A 20,463-nucleotide genomic window follows, 5' to 3' on the forward strand; every position below is an offset into this window, starting at 1 on the left:
GTGACTTATGGCAATTTTTCACACTTATGACCATTGCAGCATCCTCACATGATCAACATTCGGGCACCTGGCAACTGGTATGTATTTATGAAAGCTGCAGTGTCCTGGAGTCATGTGATCACCTTTTGTGACATTCTTACAAGCAAAATCCATGGGGTAGTCAGATTCACTTAACGACTGTGGCAAGAAAGGTTGCAAAACTCACTTCATAACTATCTTGTTTAGCAATTTAAATTTTGGGCTCAATCGTGGTCATTAAGTCAAGGACTACCTGAAGTCAGAAAGAACCAGAGAAGAACTGCTTTTTCAAAATATGCAGAGTTAAATAAACGTATGGTGTTAATTTCGCGTCACTGCCTAATATAATTCCAAAAAGGGGATATTCCTGTTCAGCAAATTTACAGCCAAGCTTTATTTAACCACTTAGCCAAGCACTATGGAGAAAATTTAGACATTTCAGATGGCTCTTGAAGTCTAGGAAGAACATTGGTCTTTCTTGTATTCTATCTAGAAGGCAAATCTTCTTGTAACATAAAGAAAAATAGAACAAATTCCCTTGCCCTTGCAGACTAGCTGGGAAAAAATAAACACTGAACAAATTTTGGAAGGTTCATTGCTAAACATTAGGATTTAAAGAATCACAAAGTTGATTCATTATGTACCATGTATATTCTCAAGAGTGATCCACCTGATTGTTCTTCCAAAGAATGTTAATGATAGGATCGCCAACAGAACAAAATAAACCATTTTAGTTTCATCATAACATCCCCTGAAAGTTATCATTCACTTTTTAAAAATTAAAATACATTTTGTCTTACATCTGTATTTTGAGATGATTAAAGCTTTTGTTAAAACTTAAGATCCTTAAAGGAATTATGACAATGTTTTTTTTTTTTTACATTCAGAGAAAATGACTGAATTTTATTAGAATTAAGAAATCCCTATTCTTTTATTATTGTATAATTGCACCATTGACACTGCCTGAATCTTTTGGAGTACAATGGCAAGTGCCCATAATTTATGTTTAAATGCCTCAAAAATAAAACAGATATAAGTATAAAATGATCCTTAACAATAAATTATATTGACTTGGCAGCAACAGTAAGATAATATAATTTCCAATCTTATCAGTTAGAACTATGTCCTATTATTTATAAAACAAATAAATACCGTATTTGCCGGCGTATAAGACGACTGGGCGTATAAGACGAGCCCCCAACATTTCCACTCAAAATATAGTTTTTGTTATATACTCGCCGTATAAGACGACCCCCACACTTGGAGGCATGCTTTTCAAGGCAAAAAAGTCGTCTCATACGCCGGCAAATACGGTAAGTTGTAACACTTGGGGTATTCTGGATATAATTCTTGATTGACACCCCCCAACCCCTTTCCCCCAAACTTACAAAGCCACCAAAATGCTTTAGAGAGGCAGCTTCGCCTTTCTCAGGCTGGCACTCAATTCCTCTCCCTTTCTTTGTGACAGCCCCCGCGTGCGTGCCATTGGGACTCCAAGGGTGGGGGATGGACAGCTGCCAACTCTCTCTCTCTGTGTGTGTGTGTGTGTGTGTGTGTGTGGGTGTGTGTGTGTGTGTGGTGTGGAGGTTAATTCCGGCTATCTCTGGCCTCCGCTCGGTTTTAAAATCGCTTGGCCGGTTCCCAAGTCTCAAGCGCGCGCTGGCCGGGAGACGCGGCGCCGGGTGGAAGCTCGGTGCAGGGGAGGCAGATCTTTCTCTCTTAAGCGGGGAGGAGGAGGGGACAAGAGGAGGGACGGGACGGGACAGGGGGTGGGAGGAGGCGCTCGCCTTCTTCCACCGCCCACCGGACCATTTTCTTCCCAAGGGACCCTGGAAAGCAGCTCGGGAGCCGGGTGGCCCTGCCCAGCGGGGTCCCATCAGGAACTTCCTGAGGACACCCCCGCCCCAAGCACAGCCCTCCCGGTCTTTCAAAGAGGAAGGGAGAAGCGGGAGGAGCAAATTGCCGCCCCCCGCCCCGCTGCCCAGAAGGAGGGGCGCCACAGTCCACCCCCACCACCTTCTCCCCCCCACTCCCCGGGCCATTACACGGCTCGGGGCTGGCTGGGCGAAGTGGCCCCACCAGAGACCCTCCCGCTCCACCCCCACCCCACCTCCAGATTGGCCTCCACAAGCTCCCCGAGCCGGGCAGAGGGTGGGTGGGTGGGTGGGAGGAGGAGGAAGAGAGACTCCGGCTGGGCTTGAAGGGGCTTCGCAAGTTGCGGAGCTCCGCCCCCGTCGCTCTTGCACCGAGTGACAATGTATTTACCGGCGTATAAGACGACCCCCCCACTTGGAGGCATGTTTTTTAGGGCAAAAAAGTCGTCTTATACGCCGGCAAATACGGTAAATGTGTTCGGATTATATACTGGCAAGTATCAAAAGCAGCTCTTCACTAGAACAACAATACAATTTTGTCTGCACTTTCCAGATTTGTTTTTGCAGGACCCTCTTTAAAAATCAATGTACTTAATAGACAAATCATGATTATTTATAAAACAGTACACTTTAATCTCCTTTTGGGGTATTTTTTTTACATAAGGAAGTTCGTAGGCATACTTTGAACTGAGTTGCAAAATTCTGATTAATGGATGCTAGAATAGAATAGAATAGAATAGAATTCTTTATTGGCCAAGTGTGATTGGACACACAAGGAATTTGTCTTGGTGCAAATGCTCTCAGTATACATAAAAGAAAAGATACATTCATCAAGAGTCAAGGATACTTTTGTAGATTCAATATTATATGGTGTCCAGGTTTAATGTGAGGATACTGCAGGAGACAATTTCACACTTACAGAATATATTTCTGTACACTGCTCTGAAATTGTGAACTCTGAAAATGTTCAGGAGGAAACTGCAAACAGATAATTTTATTTCTAAACCATAAAGCAATTTTAGAGCTCATTATGTATGAATGCAGCAGAAGCTGAACATCATAATTATAGCATTCTCAGCATGTCCTCACAACATATCCAAAAATACCTACTGACCTAATGAAGCAATAGAACACAGACAAAGGAATAATTAGTTGGACTGATTATAACATAATGTTCTTGATTTGATAATTCACTCTCAGTCCAAACTTGATCATGCATCTGTAGTCTGCCTCATTTTCTATTCCATTCCCATAAATTACAATTTTTTCATTCTGATGTAATTTGCAGAAAAATATGACTAAGCTAAGATACCAAATTTGTAAATAGAGTAAGAAAAAGAGGTGAAAATATATCACTTATTCGTAAATTGATGTCATAAACCACATTAGATTGCTTATTTCTGAATGGCGTCATATTTGAAGTCCATTAATGTTAAATGAGCAACACTATGATTTAATGAACCCTCAAAAAACTGAGTGTTAAGTTTGTTCAGTGAAGAATCGAATAATAAACCAAGGATTAAGGGAACATTAAGGAACTGGGGTCCTTTTTCACTACTGAAAGTTTTTTAAAAAAAAAAGGATCACAAGAAACTCTTTAGACATGTTGGGTAGAAACATAGATAGTTCTTGACTTACAATTACAATTAAAGCCCAAATTTCTGTTGTTAAGTGAGATATTTGTTAAGTGAGTTTTGCCCTTTTTTCATAACCTCTTGCCACAGTTGTTAAGTGAATCACTGCAGTTGATAAATTACTAATCCGGTTGTGAAGTTAATCGAACTACCCCACTGCCTTTGCAGAAGGTCGCAAAAACTGATCACATGACCATGGGACACGGCAATGGTCATAAATATGAACCAGTTGCCAAGCATCTCAATTTTGATCACATGATCGTGGGATACTATAAAGGTTATAACTTTGAAAAATGGTCATAAGTCACTTTTTTCAGTGCCATTGTAATTTTGAATGGTCACTAAATGAACTGTTGTAAGCCAAGGATTACCCACATTCCCAAAACAAAATGAAATACCCATACTGCTTAGGTGCATGAGATTTTAAAAAATAGGTCTCCAACACTAAACACATAGAACAGCAGTGACTAGATGTAGTTTGTCAATTTTCTTGAGAACTATAATAAACTTCCATTTACAAAAAAACCTTTTTTATCATCATGCATGCAATTTTTATTATTTCATGCTTTTTATTTCCTCTACACTTAAAAATGCCTCTTTATAAAACTTCTTTTGGTTGACCTAAGACTGAAAGGGATTTTTAATTCTCTCTTTGAAGGCAATTTTAACAGAAAAATATAATCCTGAGAATTTGGAAAGACGATAATTGGAAATTCAGTATCAGTAAGTTATAAAATCAGAATGGATTGACAAAGGGATGGATGAAACTTTTCCTTGTATATTTTTAGCTTGTAAGCATGCTGTGTTATTTATATCATTTACCCGGAAGCCAATTCTAAAAAAAACCCAACAAACCAATCAGATCATTCTGTGTTTTCCCCAGAAGAAAGAGGTTTAAAAGGTAAGTCAGAAATTTTTGGAGGAGAAAGGGGGACCAGAATTTTAAAGTATTCATAATCCATTCTAAAAGTAAGGATACCATTCCAAAGTTCTATTCACTTTTTGCCTATAAAGAACTTAATACTCTGCCAGCATTGTGACTTGAGCTGGAATTGGCCAATACTGTAATTGTATGTCCTTAACTGTTCTATAATTGTTCTTACAGAGAATAATTCTTACAGAGTAGGACATACATGTCTAATGGTTGGTTGAAGATTAAATAAACTTTAGAAATGGCAGAATGTGGATTAAAATGTTTTTCCTAACATTTTCCTAACATTTAATGCAGCCAGATGAGTAGAAAAAAAAATTATAGCTCTTAATGACATACATTTCAAAATCTCATAAGGGCATAAGCTCAAGCCTAAATCCATTTCTGGCGTTACTTTTCAAATCTGCTTATTTCTTTCTAGAGCAATACTATACCTTCTTGAAAAAATATTTCCCAAGAAACACGTGTGCATACCATTTTTCCACAAGTATCAGCTGGATGAAATCTTGTGCAAACATTCTTAGGATGTGCTTTAATAGAATATTATGTACATATCTCCCTCCTATCTTTCATCACTTTAGAAAATTTAAAGCAACAGAATTGATTTAACAGAAGTTTTTTTTAACATCAGATACAGAATGTGAAATTTTCCACACTTGCAGAATTGGAAGGGAATTATAGGAACTGAAATACAGTGAATCTGGAGAAATGGTTAGGAACGACTATTTTGAATACTTTTAATAAAACCATGATTTTATCTTTGTTACAGAAATATGGTAGATTGATTTGGGGAAAGAAAAACTAATAATTTTAAAACATTAAAGCAATAAAATAAATAGTACTTACTGTAATATATCAACATATATTACAGATGATTTTGTACTTTATTAATTCTAGCAACTCAACAGATATATTCTACAGAATACTAAGATGACTAAGCTATCTAATGTGTTTTCTTTAAATGTAATAGGGAAAAATTAGATGACATTTGGGAAGAAATTGCTAAACAGACAGGTCACTGATAGATGCACGTTAGAGCCAATGGTCAATCTTCAGAAACAAAGAAGGAAACAAATAAAAAGAGATATAACTATTTTCAAAGCATAATGTGATATAGGACCTAAATTTTTTAGATATAAGCAACTGTAAATGTATGGTTCCCCCCCCTTTTTTTATACTATATATACTTATGCATATATTAATAGTGTACTGTAGTTTTAAATTATGTGTCTTGGTTTTGGACGATAAGTAAATAAATATATAAAAGATTCTAGATGTGAGAGCCAGTTTGGACATAAAATTCTTAAAAAGTATCATCAAATTAAAAGTCTTCAACTTTGTGTTAGCTCAACTGAAACAAATTTACTTAATCTGGCAACTCACCTTCCAGAAGTTATCAACTTTCCCATAAACAAGTGATTGATCCTGCCTTTTAATGACATTGAAGTGTTTGATATCACTGGAATTCAGATACTGTTCCACAACAAATCCAAGGAAACTGTTATCTGGAGTGTGAGCTGCAGATTAAACAACAAAAGTGTATTCGTGCATCATTCACTGTAATGCTTGCAAAAAAAAAAAAAAGGACAACTTACAGCCTGTAAACGTGTGGAAGATGCATTGACACAAGTTCAAACATGAGCTGATTTCAACTGTTGAACTACATCCTTAACAGGAAATAATTGTAATCTTATTTATCATCTTATTTATCTGATTTGTCTCTTATACATAAATGATTTTTTTTCTTTCCTGTAATACATTTGTTTTAAAGTCATAAGAAACGAATCAAACATTATCTAATGCAACTTCTTTTGGAAAAGAATACCAGGACAAAATGTCAAGCTCCTTATTCTAGAAGTTGCACAACAAACTTGTTCAAATCCCTTAAAAAATTGCTGTATTTACTAGAGCCATAATTCCTCTGGAAGAACATCTGAATCAAGCAACAATGCATGAGTTGAATACTCTGTTAAGAAACACATTGAGCCAAATCAAACTTGCCTTTTATTTCTGCAAATATTTTAGAAACAAACTCTTTAGGCTGAATTAATTATTATGGGAGACCCCATTGATTTTAAAAACATATTTTTCCATTTTTACAATACCTGGGATTGTCCTATTACATACGATTTTCATAGTGGAAGGCTGAAATTATATTTGCCACTGGAGTTTGTATGAGTTATCATCTCCACATTAAAGTAAGCCATGAGAGCTTGGGAAGGGTGCAAATCCTAAAATGCTTTCTAGATGAACTCACAACGATTAGCAATATGGCAAAACAATTTGGCAAGTGTGATAAAGGATCTTATTGGATGGAAGCATTGTGAAGTTAAATCTATTTCCCATCCCTCAAAAGAGACATTTCGTAGACCTGCTGGTGTCTTTATCATATTATTCAAGACTCTTAAGACATCTTTCCCAAGTGCATATTTGAAATAATAATAAAAATAGTCTTCCTTATCCCATTAAATGCATTAGGAGCATTATTTCCCCAACTTCAACAATGTAATAATTATTTTAAGCAAGAAATTACTAGCTGGGGCAAAATTCCAACTAGAGGCAAAGGAGCCCTAGTGGCGCAGTGGTTAAAGTGCAGTATTGCAGGCTAACTCTGCCCACTTCCAGGAGTTTGATCCTGATCCATCTTTCCGAAGTCAGTAACATGGGGACCCAGATTATTGGGACAATATGCAAATAATTCTGGCATTATAAACCAGTCACAAATGTAAAGCACTATGGAGCAGTATATAAACCTAAGTGGTATTGCTATTGTTAATACTTTAATTATTGGCTTAATTTTGAAGACGGCATGAAAAATCCTCCTAAGACAAGCACCAATTGCGAGTGACATTGAGTTATTTTATTGACAAGACTAACTTACGAAACATTGTATAAAACTGCTGTGGATTAAGGTTCCACTTCCCCCACGGGGTTTTGTGGCCTTTAGACTGGGCGTAGTGAGCATGATTAAACTCTGGTTCAGTCCCAAAGGAATCTAGCACCCGTAACATACACCTAGAAGGAAAAACAAAACACAATCACAACAGATTATATTAGAAATTGTATCTTATAAAAATGAAACACAATGTAATTTGCATCTTATAAAAATGAAACACAATGTAATTTGTATCTTATAAAAATGAAACACAATGTAATTTGTATTGGCACAATGAGGAAAAGAACTATGCGGAAAAGCAAGGTGCTTGAATAAATTGCAGTGATGCCCCTGGGTACAGGAAGAGATTGTGTCTCATAGGACTTGGGAATTGTGCTCTCAGCCACTTACTGGTCATTGAGGAAGGGGTCTTGTACCCAATGGTGGGTGGTTGAAAAGAAACGAAGAGATCCTTTGTTTCCTAATACACATCGTGCGGTTGAAATATATGCAGAAAGCTCGCCTTACATCTAGATTGTGGCATTGTCGTGCCAGATTTTATGTCGGTTTCAGACAAATGTGCGGGAGTATCAGTTCCTATGGTCTGTGGATACCAAAATTTATCTATGGGTGAAAGATGGATCTGGACTAAGGACCACTTTGTCTGTGTAAAAAATACAGAGCTCCTGTCTAACTGACAAGGCTACTAGATCCAAGATGTAACTGGCCGATGTAATGGCAAACAAGAGAACCACCAGATAGGAAACTATCTGACTGTTAGTGATTCATGTGTCCAGACGGTCCCTGGACTCTGGAGAGAAAAAGTTCCTGGTAGAGGGAACGAAGGAACCTCCAAAAAGCTAGGAAGGACTACTTTGGGTTCTATGAAAAGAGAGGAACTTATATTCTGCTTCTAGTCTCTATGAGAGATAGGTCAGGGGCACCACCAACCAAATTATCTCCATATATTGGGGAGGAAGCAAGCTTCCATTAGTTGTGTGATATCTGCTTGCCAATGTCTGAGCCATAGCAGTAGGCGAGGAGTAACCTGAAATGCCCTGGCTTGAGCAGATAATTTAATAGAGTTTTGCGGCATCCTTGTGTGCCCTGATGTTGGAATTTGAGATAATCTCCCTCAGATGGCGGAACAACCTGAGAGACGATCTAGTAAAAAAAAGGGGGGGGATGCGGCCGACTCCGCTCTTATGGCCCTCACATCAGATCAACATGCCCTACATGGGGACAACTCGACCCTGTATATACCCTTTGACTTGAGAGCCTCTTCTGCTTCTGTTGGAATTGCAGAGGAGGATGATAATTGCCATTATTGTTTTATCTACGATCGTGGTGATGAGAACTTTAGCAGAATCAGAAAACCAAATTAAAAGTTTTCTATCATATCCTGTAAGAGGGGTATACGCCACGGAAGAGACCCCTTGTTTCTGGACGAGGTCCAAGAACCTCTGTGGGACAGTTATGACTTCCTCTTACATTATTGGTTGGGAGAAGATTAAATCGTCTGACCCCCCCTTACAGTAACGATTGTTGGGCCGAGGGGAATGGAATATCAAGGCAGGCAGTAGGGTTTGTTTTTTTTTTGAAACAACAGAGACTTGAAAAAAGTCTGAGGGCTAAACAGACTTGAAGGTTGGTGGTCTGGCTTAATGCCTTCAATGTCTGACATGCCCCCCTTATTTAGGGGATCCGCCTCTGACAGATTTTGGTCACTATCGTGAGTAGACCCATCCTCAACCTGTTCCATCTGGTCTCTAGTTCTCCCTCATCCTGTGCATCATGTGAATGTGTAACAGGATTATATAATACTCCCCTGAAGGAGGTACCTGCTGGTAATGAAGGTCCATTCTGCATAGTAACTAAATGCTGTGTCCTGCTTAGTGACCGGAGTTATAGGGAATTCCAATCAGAAGGAACACTCTGTTGTTGGCCAGAGCAGTATGCTGCACCCTCACAGAGATACATTGGCGTATTGCTAATTCCATCCACAGTCTCATCTTTGTGGGGATCTTTTCCGGTAAGTCATCATCTTGATAAAATCTGGCCACTGTTAGAGCAATGTGGCCAGAGAGTCACTTCGAGTCACTTGTACTGATCTAGATGGGCTACCTGATCTTGTACAGCTGCGCTGCGTCTGGATTACACAGACAGATTCAGGGGTGGTTGCAGAGGGTGATTGGAGCCGAAGTAGGCCTGGAGGAGATGAGGTTTGAGAATTTTCTTCATCCTCCCACATGAACTTCTTCATGTGTTTTTCTAGTACCTTATGGCTCATGTTAGCGTCTTTTTCTGCTGCTTAGGAGGTACACTTAGAATGCTTCAATTTGTTTTGAGAATTTGACATGGCTCTTGAGCTACTGCCACTTGCCATTGTGTCCGCTTATTAAATTTTACTGTTAATGAGGCTGAAATGTTGGGCGGTTGGCACGCCCAGGGGCCTGAACCAGCAATGGCCAGGGAACCCTAAAACAATGCTCCCCAGTTTTGTATAATCTTATGTAAGAATATTGAATTCTTATTCTTGTTCCTATTATTATTATCATTATTATTATTTTGTTATTAATATTATTATTTTCGAATTAGCCAAATTTGGAACACCTCACAGGCCTAGAAAGGAGGAATTGTTGAAATAAGATGTAGGCCTGCGACAGCTTCCTGCACAGGTGGACACGGGCCTTGGTGCTCGCTGTGGTGCTGCTGTTTAATTCTGTGAGGGCATAAGCCAACAGTTTCCTCCTTAATGAATAAGGGTCCAAAATAGAATAATTATATCTGAATATCTATATACATACACAAACACATACATATATGTACACATATATACACGCATATAGATACACGCACATATGTATTAGGGTGATTTCCCTCAGGTTCCAGGGAGGAGACCCCTGCTTGGGGAAAGAAAAGCCTCACAGTTCCAGAAATAAAATGCAGATCACTACCGTATGGATAGTGAGTCTGCAATGGCGCCAGCCGTTATCTCTTTAGGCGCGTAATGAGGTAAATCGGCTCAGCAGCACTTCCACGCCTTGTGGGGAGTCGATACTGCAGAGTTTCCCCTTGAATAAAAAGGCGCGGTGGGGCAGATGGGTGCTGATGCCCCCACCCCAGACGGTGTTCCCAGGGGAGAGAAAAAAGCCTCGGATCCTTTTAAAATGGAGCCTCTCCCTTCGGGCGCGGGCGGCAGCGATCATAGCGGCTCGGCTTGAAAAGACTGTAATGGTATGGGCTAAGAAATGTGAATTTTTAGCCATGCGGCTGAGGCGTTATCTCCTCCGATCGTCCTGGGGGCGAGAGATCATTATCTGAAGCTACGGTGAGCTCCCTTGGCTCAAGTTATATTCCGTAAGGAGCTGCTTGACTCATTGAAACTAAAAGCCTTAAAGGAGTTGTTTAGAGTTTAAAAGCAAACCTTTTTGTTGTCTCCTTTTGAAGCCTTTGCTATTCCGGCCAAGGGAAAGGAAATTAAGCTACCTATATCCACGAAGGCTGAGCAAAAACTGGGGACGCTAGGGAGGAGTCCTGTGGAGGAGGAGGAGCGTCCTCTCAATGAAAGCCCAGCCTATCAAACGAGCGACAGAAGCATCATCCCAAACAATGGATGCTCTGAACAGCTCATCTGGAGAAGAGAGAGATATTTTGGAGCTCTGCAGCCACCAGGAGAGTACAGTAGTTGGAAGATATTTTTTCCTCAGAAGGAATGGATGGTCCAAAAGAGAGGAAAACAAGTGCAGGCTGTCCTTGACTTATGACCACAATTGAACCCAAAATACTCACTGCTAAGTAAGACAGTTGTTAGGTGAGTTTTGCTCCCTTTTATGACTTTTCTTGCCATAGTTGTTAAGTGAATCACTGCAGTTCTTAAGTTAGTAACACGGTTGTTAAGTGAATCTGGCTTCCCCATTGGCTGTGCTTGTCAGAAGATTGCAAAAGGTGATCACGTATCCCTGGGACACTGCAACCGTCATAAATGCATGCCAGGTAGCCACCGAATTTTGATCATGTGACCATTGGGGATGCTGCAACAGTCATAGGTGTGGAAAATGGTCATAAGTCCAAAAGATAATATAGGAAGTGTTTTATAGCTGCTCCTAGATCTGCGTAAGTTAAAAAAAGATCCACCATTTCTAGTTTTAAACACGGTTTAAACATTTTGTTGTTTTTCCTCTTTTAATGGTTATTTGGAATACAAATAGACCATAGAAAGTATGATAAAAGAATGCATGGACTTTATATGAAGTACAACATTTATATTCCATATCTGAACAATCTTGGAGAACTTGTAGAGTTCTCCAACACCCTGGCCTTCAGTGAGATATAACTCCAATTTACAAAATTTTCAGCTAATGAAAGCAGCACATATACTGGCTGAGAATTTTAGAATTTGTGGCTTCAACATTCCCAATGAGTGCTTAGTTAAAGAAAACTTAAGATACATGTTAAGATAAATGAGAAATCAAATAAACCAACACAGGTACTATGCTTTAAAAACCTCTGTCAACTGCTTTTCATAAAAATATTTTAAGCAGTAGACCTAGGTTCCACCTGAGTATTTTTTAACGGAACCAGCTTACAATTTCACAGAATAAAGCCATCTGTGCATCTGAATGTTCAAATCACAGGGACGCCTATGTGTGCAAACAGCTGCATATCCATAAAGATTCCTTCATCTAAGCTCAGCAAATATACATCAAGGGCTGCCAGGTATGTAATATAGGCTTTCTTTGTCTGTTCTGTCTCAAAATGTTGTGTGTGAAAGCTGCTTGTAAATAGAGTGAAAAATGAAAATGTCAGGATCAAGAGATTAGTATGGAATTAAAAAAAATGTTACAGTTAGTACAGGTAGGTAGTCCTCAACTTACAAGAGCAACTGAGCTCTAAATTTCTGTTGCTAAGCGAGGCAGCTGTGAACCTTGCCCAATTTTATGACCTTTCTTGCCACAGTTTTTATGTGAATCACTGCAGTTGTTAACTTAGTAACACAATTGTTAAGTGGGTCTGGCTGCCCCGTTGACTTTGCTTGTCAGAATGTTGCAAAAGGTGATCACATGACCCCAAGACACTGCAACCATCATAAATACCAGTTGCCAAGCTCCTGAATTTTATAATGTGACCATGGGGTCCTGCAATGTTTGTAAGTGTGAAAAACGCTCCTAAGTCAATTTTTTTCAGTGCCGTTGTAACTTTGATCATTAAATGAATGGTTGTAGGTTCAGGGCTACCTGTAAAGAGAATTGTTCTGTAAAGGACAAATACTTACTGATAATGAACCCAGGATGGCCCAAGCGTTTTCTTAAACTGAGTGAGTCCCACAATGTCGATATAAATAAGCTCCACCACTTTATCCCCCTGTGTAGGACAGCCAGATCTGTTACCAACTACCTTCTTCATAATCCTAGCCAAAAAGAAGAAGAGTAAACACATTTTAAGGAAAATTCTTTTTACAGACAGAATAATTAACAAAATAGTGAAGTAAAGGCAAGGTTCTTGAAAAGGAGCACTACATCTGAAGTTAAGAAGTTTCAGTCATTTTCCCGAAGTAGTCTAACCCAGAAAATTAGCTGTTCTAAAAATGTTAATAATTATTATTAAAAATAAGACTTTCATTCAAAAAGGCACAAGAAAGTAATAACATTTGATAGCCTTATTAATACTTAAGCAAAACATTCTGCTGATACAACTCATAAATATATCCTGGCTTTATTACTTTCGTAAATAACTCAAGGTGGCAAATATACACAATGCACAGTACTCCTATTGTTCATATTTTCTTGCTTCCCATCCATCCATCCATCAATCCATCCATCCATCCAATCTCCTGGCTTTATTACTTTTGTAAAGAACTCAAGGAGGCAAACACACACAATATACAGGACTCCTATTTTCCCCACAACCATGTGAGATGAGTGGAGTTGAGAGAAAGTGACCAGTCCAAAGTCATTGAGCCAGCTTCCATGCCTGAAGCAGGAGTAAAACTCATAATCTCCTGGCTTCTAGCCTACCGCTTTAACCACTAGACCAAATTTCTTGTTATACAAGAAGAATTACAACAGGTGGGGTTTTTTTTACAACAGGTAATTTTTCAAGTCAACGGTGCAGATACTTGCTTTCACTGCTTTCTATATAATCAAAGGCAGGGCAGATTTTAGTGACAGCTACAGTCTTATTTGTTTTATAGGAAAGCAACATATAATGACTTTTGGGTTTGTTCTAATAGAGTATGAATAGCTCAACAGTTCTGTGGCCGTATCAGTAATAGTCACTGATTTGTTGCTATTCAGTTAAGTCGTGTTTGATTCTTCCCGACCCCATGGACCACAGAGTGCCAGATTCCCATCCTCCACTGTCTCCCAGAGTTTGCCCCAGTTCATGTTCATTGTGTAAATGACACTATCTAACTGTGGCTTCTCCTTCCCCTTTTACCTACAAGAATAGTCATTGATGTGACATAATGAAGTTTTTCTATTAAATAGCCTCTGCTGTGAACAAGGCAAAGCAACAAAATCTGCAGTTCTCAAGGCCTTTCCAGTGCAATATTCTCAATCAGTAAATTTAGAAATTATGGCTCATATGCAATAAGGTTGTCAAAATAGATCAAAATCATAGTAAAAGAGGTATTTTCAAACAAATTACAGTCAAATTATCCATAACAAGTTTCTTATTAAGAAATAAAGATTCATTTAAGAAAGAAAGGCAACCAATTAAGCCCATTTAGTTTTTCTGCAGATGTCTAACACACCTGTAACGATAGGGAATAAAGCTGCGTAATCTGAATGATCTAGTATTCATTTACTCAAAACTCAGGAGGAAGTACAACTACAAAATATACTATCTATTTCACAATGCATATATTTAGCTTATGAAAATAATTTTTATCACTGTTTAGGGAACTTATCACTTTCACGTCTCTCTCCCGAAAATTATAGGCTGTACAATGAATACTTTGAGAAGAATGGCTCTGCTGCTTCACTTTGAAAGTGGATTATAACCTCCTTACTCCTTGAGTTCTGCCAGGGAAGCCGAAATCCTTATGTCATGGCCCAGTAAATAGAGCGATATGATTAAATCACTCCACTGGACTAGCTCGCCAAGTGGGCCACCACTGAAGGCATTTTCTGCAATCTTGAATCCAGATTCTTTTGTGAGGAGCCCCAGATGAACAAGGACCTGCAAAAGGAAGAGACAATGAGGAACAATTTGGGCACCAACTGTTGAAAATTTATAGTACGAATTTCCTTACTTTAATAACTCTATCCTAGATCTTTGGTCAGTGACAAACCCATATATAACAAAGCTGAATAATATATATATTCCTTAAGTTTTCGCGGGTATTTGTATGTATGGTATTCAGCTTTGTTCGGGTATTTTCCCACGTCATTATAGTTGTGCTTTTTCGGCAGAATCTCATCTGCCATCATCAGGCTTCTGTATAGTGTTTGTCTGTTAGGTTTTCTTTTTCATGGGGCCAAATAACAAATGTGTCATTGATGTATCTTAACCATAGTTTGGTTTCTCCCTATGGGATCACCACTGTCACCCGTCATTGCAAACCTGTTCATGGAAGAATTCGAATCCAGAGCCCTAGCCAATGCCACCCACAAACCCAAACTATTTCCAAACACACCTAAACAGCACACACCCCAAAATCAAATTCACCATGGAAACGGAAACAAACAAACAACTACCATTCCTAGATGTACTAATCTACAAAAAAACAGATGGCACACTAGGACACACCATATACCAGAAGAAAACACACACCAACCGCTACCTCAACGCCCAATCCCACCACCACCCAGCACAGATAAACTCCGTGGCTAAAACACTAATTGCCAGAACCAAACGCCTGGCAGACAAGACACACATAAAGACTGAACTATGCACCCTGACTAAAGTACTGATAGCCAACGGCTTCCACAGAAGCAAAATCACAGGCCTCATCCACAAAAACACACTAAGACACAATGGAGACCTAATAAATGAACAGACCTATGGAACAGCTGTCCTGCCCTACATAAGAGGTACTACAAACAAAATCAGTAAGATACTACACAGGCATCACATCAAGACTGCCTTCAAAACAGACAGAAAAATAGCAGCCATCCTAAGAAACCCCAAAGATAAAATTGACCTGGAAAACCAAGGCATATATGAAGTCCCCTGTGCATCATGCCCTGCCACATATATTGGACAGACCAATAGAAGAATAAGTACCCGCCTGGATGAACACAAAAATGCAGTAAAAATGCTGGAACACACTTCCTCACTAGTCCAACACATGAAAGCCACAGGTCATAGCATCGACTTCAATGGCACCAAAACCCTAGCCACTATAGAAAACCCCAGCCACAGAATTATCAGAGAAGCCATAGAGATTGAAAAAGGACCTGAAAGCATGAATAGAAGAGATGACTCCACCAGACTGTCAATTATCTGGAAGCCTGCACTCTCAAACAAAAAAATCTCCACACCACAAGCCAGGCAAACACCTGGGCACAAACAGACTCCCCCTGATACCTCCAGCTCAAACACAACCCAACCAGGCACCCAGATGAAACCTAGCTTCCTAATAAATGATAGCCGTCCGTTTACTCGGAGCTAAGCCGCACTAAAAGCCTCTAATACAGGAAACACAATGTTGCCAATCAAGACAAAAAAAGCCACAAAACAGACAAAAGATATTAGAAACACCAATCAAGCAGAACACAGCAAACTCCAAGACCAATAAACACAGACCAAGACTCCCAACCAATCAGGATGAAGAAAAAAACCATTCTGGCACAGCAGATGGCTAGCACCAAATTTAAAACTGAAACAGCTGTGAAAGTCTGACTCACAGACGAACACAATACAGAAGCCTGATGATGGCAGATGAGATTCTGCCGAAACGTTGCTACAACTTTAAAAGCACAACTATAATGACGTGGGAAAATACCCGAACAAAGCTGAATGCCATTCATAAAAATACCCCCGAAAACTATCTATCTATCTATCTATCTATCTATCTATCTATCTATCTATCTATCTATCTATCTATCTATCTATCTCTTCATTTCTAGTACAGGTAATCCTCAAGTGAACATCAAGTGATCAAGTGTCTGTTCAAAGATACAATGGCACTGAAAAAACTGGCCATTTTCCACACAACTATTGTAGTGTCCTCAAGATCAGATGATCAAAACTCAGATTGGGCAGCTAGCATATATTTGTGATAGTTGCAGTGTCTCAGAATCATGTGAACACCCTTCGCGACCTTCTGACAAGCAGAGTCAATGGGGAAGCCAGATTCACTTAACAACCGTGTTACTACCTTAACAACTGCAGTGATTCACTTAGCAACTGTGAGAAAAAAGGTTGTAAAATGCAACAAATTCTGCAACAGTCTTGGTTATCAACAGAAATTTTGGACTCAACTGTGGCTGTGAGTCCAGGACTACCTGTACACAAGGACTAAAGTTTTATATTTTAGTTTTCCTTATTGCTTTTCATCTTAAACATCACCGTGTGATGTTTAAGATGATTGTCACAGGATCTAATTTTCCCAAATGTTGTTCTACAGTTATGTTGGTTGAAAACATTGAAAACTATAGTTCTATATTTATGAATGAACATATACATTTATTCATTCATTATTACATGCATGTCAATCAAGTAAATATAATTGTCTTACAAGTAAAACAAAACAAAGAACTTTTTTGTTGTCTTTCATTCAATCATGTTTGGTCCTTGGAGGTTGCCCGGACAAGTCCCTTCAATTTTCTTGGCAAGTTTTTTTTTTAAAGAAGTGTTTTGCTATTGCCTCCTGTCTTGATCCGAAAGAAAGTGACTGGCCCAAAGTTACTAGCTAGCTTCGTGCTCAAGGCAGGACTAGAACTCAAGTCTTCTAGTTTCTAGCCTGATGCCTTAACTACTACACTAAATTGGAACTCTTAAGTAATAGAACTATAAAAATGTAAATAATATTATAATATAATTTAAACAATCATCTGCATATTTTAGCTGTCATAAAACCACAAAAATAGCAGTATTCATATGTTAGTTTTTCATACCCATTCAATCCTTGTATCCCCATTTCAATAACATTTTTGGCAGTATTAATAATAAAGATGCTTCTTATTTATTCTTCATATTTCTAAGGATATCCAGTTCCACAGAAGGAAACGTTAGCCACAAATATATTTTCTCCAAATCAGTTCTTTCTGCTCCTCAAAGCGGTTTATTTTCTACTGATCCAAACTGGGCAGGCATATTTTAATTGAAGCTAGTGATCTCATGGACACTTACATCCCATGGCCTGTAAAAACTTAAGTAAGCCATGACCAGCAGCTTTAATTGCATCCAGAAATAAATTGGTAACAGATTCAGTTCCTGCAGTTCAGGCTTTACAAATGAGCATTTCAACACTGTCAGTTTTCAAACTGCCACATTCTGTACCTGCTACAGTTTGTGGGTGGTTTTCAAAGTTAGATCCATGTTGAGAAAATTGCAATCATCAACACGTGTGGACACATGCAGATGAAATCACCAGGAAAATGCAAAGGTATAATTAACAAGCAAACCCCATGACTCGCTGGGTCTTCATCTCAGAGGTATTTCCTCACCTAAACAATGGAACAGAATGGCCGCATGTGGGCAAAAAAAAGCAGTGAGAATGGGAGGAACTTCCAATTTCCCGCCAGCTTCCCCATTTGCCTGTGGAAAACTGGCAGGGAACATCAGAACCAATCCTTCCTTCCTTCCCTCCCCCCTCCCTCTGGCATGGAGCAGAAAAGATGTGTGGTATCAGTCAGGAAAAGGTATATGAGAGGGGCCACATTGGTTGAGGTGGACACGTGGGGATGATGCAGAGGTCAGACGCACAAGGAGTGCCATATGGGTTGAAGAGGGTCTGCAGGGAGCAGCACGGTTTGGGTGCATTAGATCAGTGATCCCCAACCTTTTTGACGCCGCGGCCCGGTACCGCATCAGCTGGGCGCCGCGGCCGGTACCGGCATCAGCTGGGCGCCGCCATCTTTTTGATGAAAAAGTGCTTCCGGTGACCTCACGGGCTGCGTTTCATCAAAAGATAAGCGCGCCGCTTTCGATGAGCTTTTCCGGGTAGAAATGGCTTTCTACCCGGAAAAGCTCACCGAGCTTGGCGCCGCCATCTTTTTGATGAAACGTGCTTCCGGTGAGCTTTCTACCCAGAAAAGCTCACCGGGCGCTGGCGCCGCCATCTTTTTGATGAAAAGCGTGCTTCGGTGAGCTTTCTACCGGAAAAGCTCACCGGAAGCGCTGGCGCCGCCATCTTTTTGATGAAAACGTGCTTCGGTGAGCTTTCTACCGGAAAAGCTCACCGGAAGCACTTTTTCATGAAAAAAGATGGTGGCGCCCAGCAAGCCCGCCCGGTAGGAGTTGTTCCGGACGGTACCGTCCGCGGACCAGTGGTTGGGGACCCCTGCATTAGATTGCACGACAGATGTCACATGGGAGAGTGCACAGGATGAAGCATGGATTGGAAAGAGTTTGTCTGGTTATGTATGGGAGCCTGAGAAGGGCCAAATAGATCAGGGAAGGCTCCTGAGGGGTGACATGAGTTGGGTACTCAAGACTGGAAGGCAGCATGGTGGTGCTAAGGTGCCATGTAGCTTAGGGAGGGCATGGAGGAGGAAGCACGGGTTAGGAAGGATGTGTGGGAGCAGAGAGCATAAGAGGTGCAGCTTGGGACAGAAAAATTGTATGGGAGGTGGCTGGGGGTCAAAGAGGGCACAGAGTGGGCTGAGAAGGGTGTGTTGTGGTTTCTTTCCTTCTTTGCTCAGCAAGCAGGTAAACAGCTGTTGGGAAAGAGAGCAAAGGATTGTGTGAGTGTCCATCTTAAAGGTATCAGGAAATGCTGAATATGAGGTTCACATGACTGTAGTATGATGTGCCACTGAGGAAGCAGCTACTTTCTCAAATTTCAGTCCCTTGGGTATAATGGATCCCAATTTTTTGAAAGTTAGTCCACCTACGGTATCTGCAGTTATGCCTCATTACAGTCATCAATGCATGCAATCTTCAATCATTCATCAAACCTTCAATTTTCGGGCACGTTAAAGACATGGGCAGATTCCCTCGGGCAGTTACTCTAGATAGACCATGGGGCTGTGGCACTGAGTTATTGCCAAGAAAAGTAAACCTGTCCATCTCATTAACAGAACTGGACTGCCACTCAAGGGGGCTTTCCTTTTTAGGTATATAGAGTTGCAATGTGCTTTCCAAGTTTAAACAATGTAAAATATATATTTTATGTAGTGAACTCACTTTTTTTCGTTTTCTCTTTTCCAAGTTTTGCTTTTCAGCAAGTGATTTTATTGCTTCTATCCAAGTATCAGCCATCCTTTTTATTCGCAGCACCATCCACCGGAATTCTTCATGTCTTGACATCATTTTATATAGCAAATCAAAATTGGTTCTGATTTCAGCCTTCAACTAAATAATACATTTTAAAAATCAGTGGTAATGCAAAATCAAAATTTCCCTGCATGTGTTTGTGTAGGCGAGAGGTTGTGGTTTCATTTTCATTAAATGTAAGGAACGTACAGATGTTTCAAAATTCAAAAATAGAAAGTTAACGTTAAAAATTAATGTTAAATTAATGTTAAAAATTATTTGCAATACTACTCACAGGTGTCAGAAAATCTTAGCTGAGTTTCTAAATGAAATGTGAAATCTCTCAGCATTTCACATGAGAATACCAAGATACAGAAGGTCTTTCTGAAATCTAGCAATGGCACTTGGGGACACCAAAGTTGCTGACCCTTGAAAAATCCTGATTTATCATATTTGGTTCCCTTACTTATCAAAATTCTAGTGAAGATATGCTACATCCTAACACAGTTCACTGACTACCAATAAATAAAGTTTCTGAACTTAAATCTCAAATACCTTTTGCAAATTCAATAAATCCAGCCATTACAAATTGAGCCATGTGTATGAATATTTGCTGAGTGATTAAATTTTTAACTTTTTTTTCTCAAAACCTATTTTCAACACACTGGTATTTTCCATAGTAGTTAAAGGGTGTGTGTGTTTTGGGGGAGATGATAGGGCAGACCATTATCAGAATATCAGCTGATACAATTGCACTAATTCTCT

General features: G+C 39.6%; 1 protein-coding gene across 8 annotated transcripts in view; it reads right to left on the reverse strand.

The window, feature by feature from the left end:
* MGAT5 (alpha-1,6-mannosylglycoprotein 6-beta-N-acetylglucosaminyltransferase) overlaps window positions 1–20,463 on the reverse strand; it is a 140,848-nt gene that overhangs the window by 17,401 nt on the left and 102,984 nt on the right. For all 8 annotated transcript variants that reach the window (XM_087950122.1, XM_087950127.1, XM_026665385.2 and 5 more), the window contains 5 exons: window positions 19,630–19,797; window positions 14,345–14,514; window positions 12,608–12,742; window positions 7,339–7,472; window positions 5,841–5,974 (listed from right to left, as the gene is read on the reverse strand). In XM_087950122.1, the coding sequence (XP_087806248.1) occupies window positions 5,841–5,974; window positions 7,339–7,472; window positions 12,608–12,742; window positions 14,345–14,514; window positions 19,630–19,797 (741 nt within the window). The remainder of the gene's footprint in view (window positions 1–5,840; window positions 5,975–7,338; window positions 7,473–12,607; window positions 12,743–14,344; window positions 14,515–19,629; window positions 19,798–20,463) is intronic.

This window comes from Notechis scutatus, chromosome 1, assembly GCF_049901735.1.
Source record: "Notechis scutatus isolate UNSWTSFEM ecotype Mainland chromosome 1, rNotScu1.2, whole genome shotgun sequence".
NCBI lineage: Eukaryota > Metazoa > Chordata > Lepidosauria > Squamata > Elapidae > Notechis > Notechis scutatus.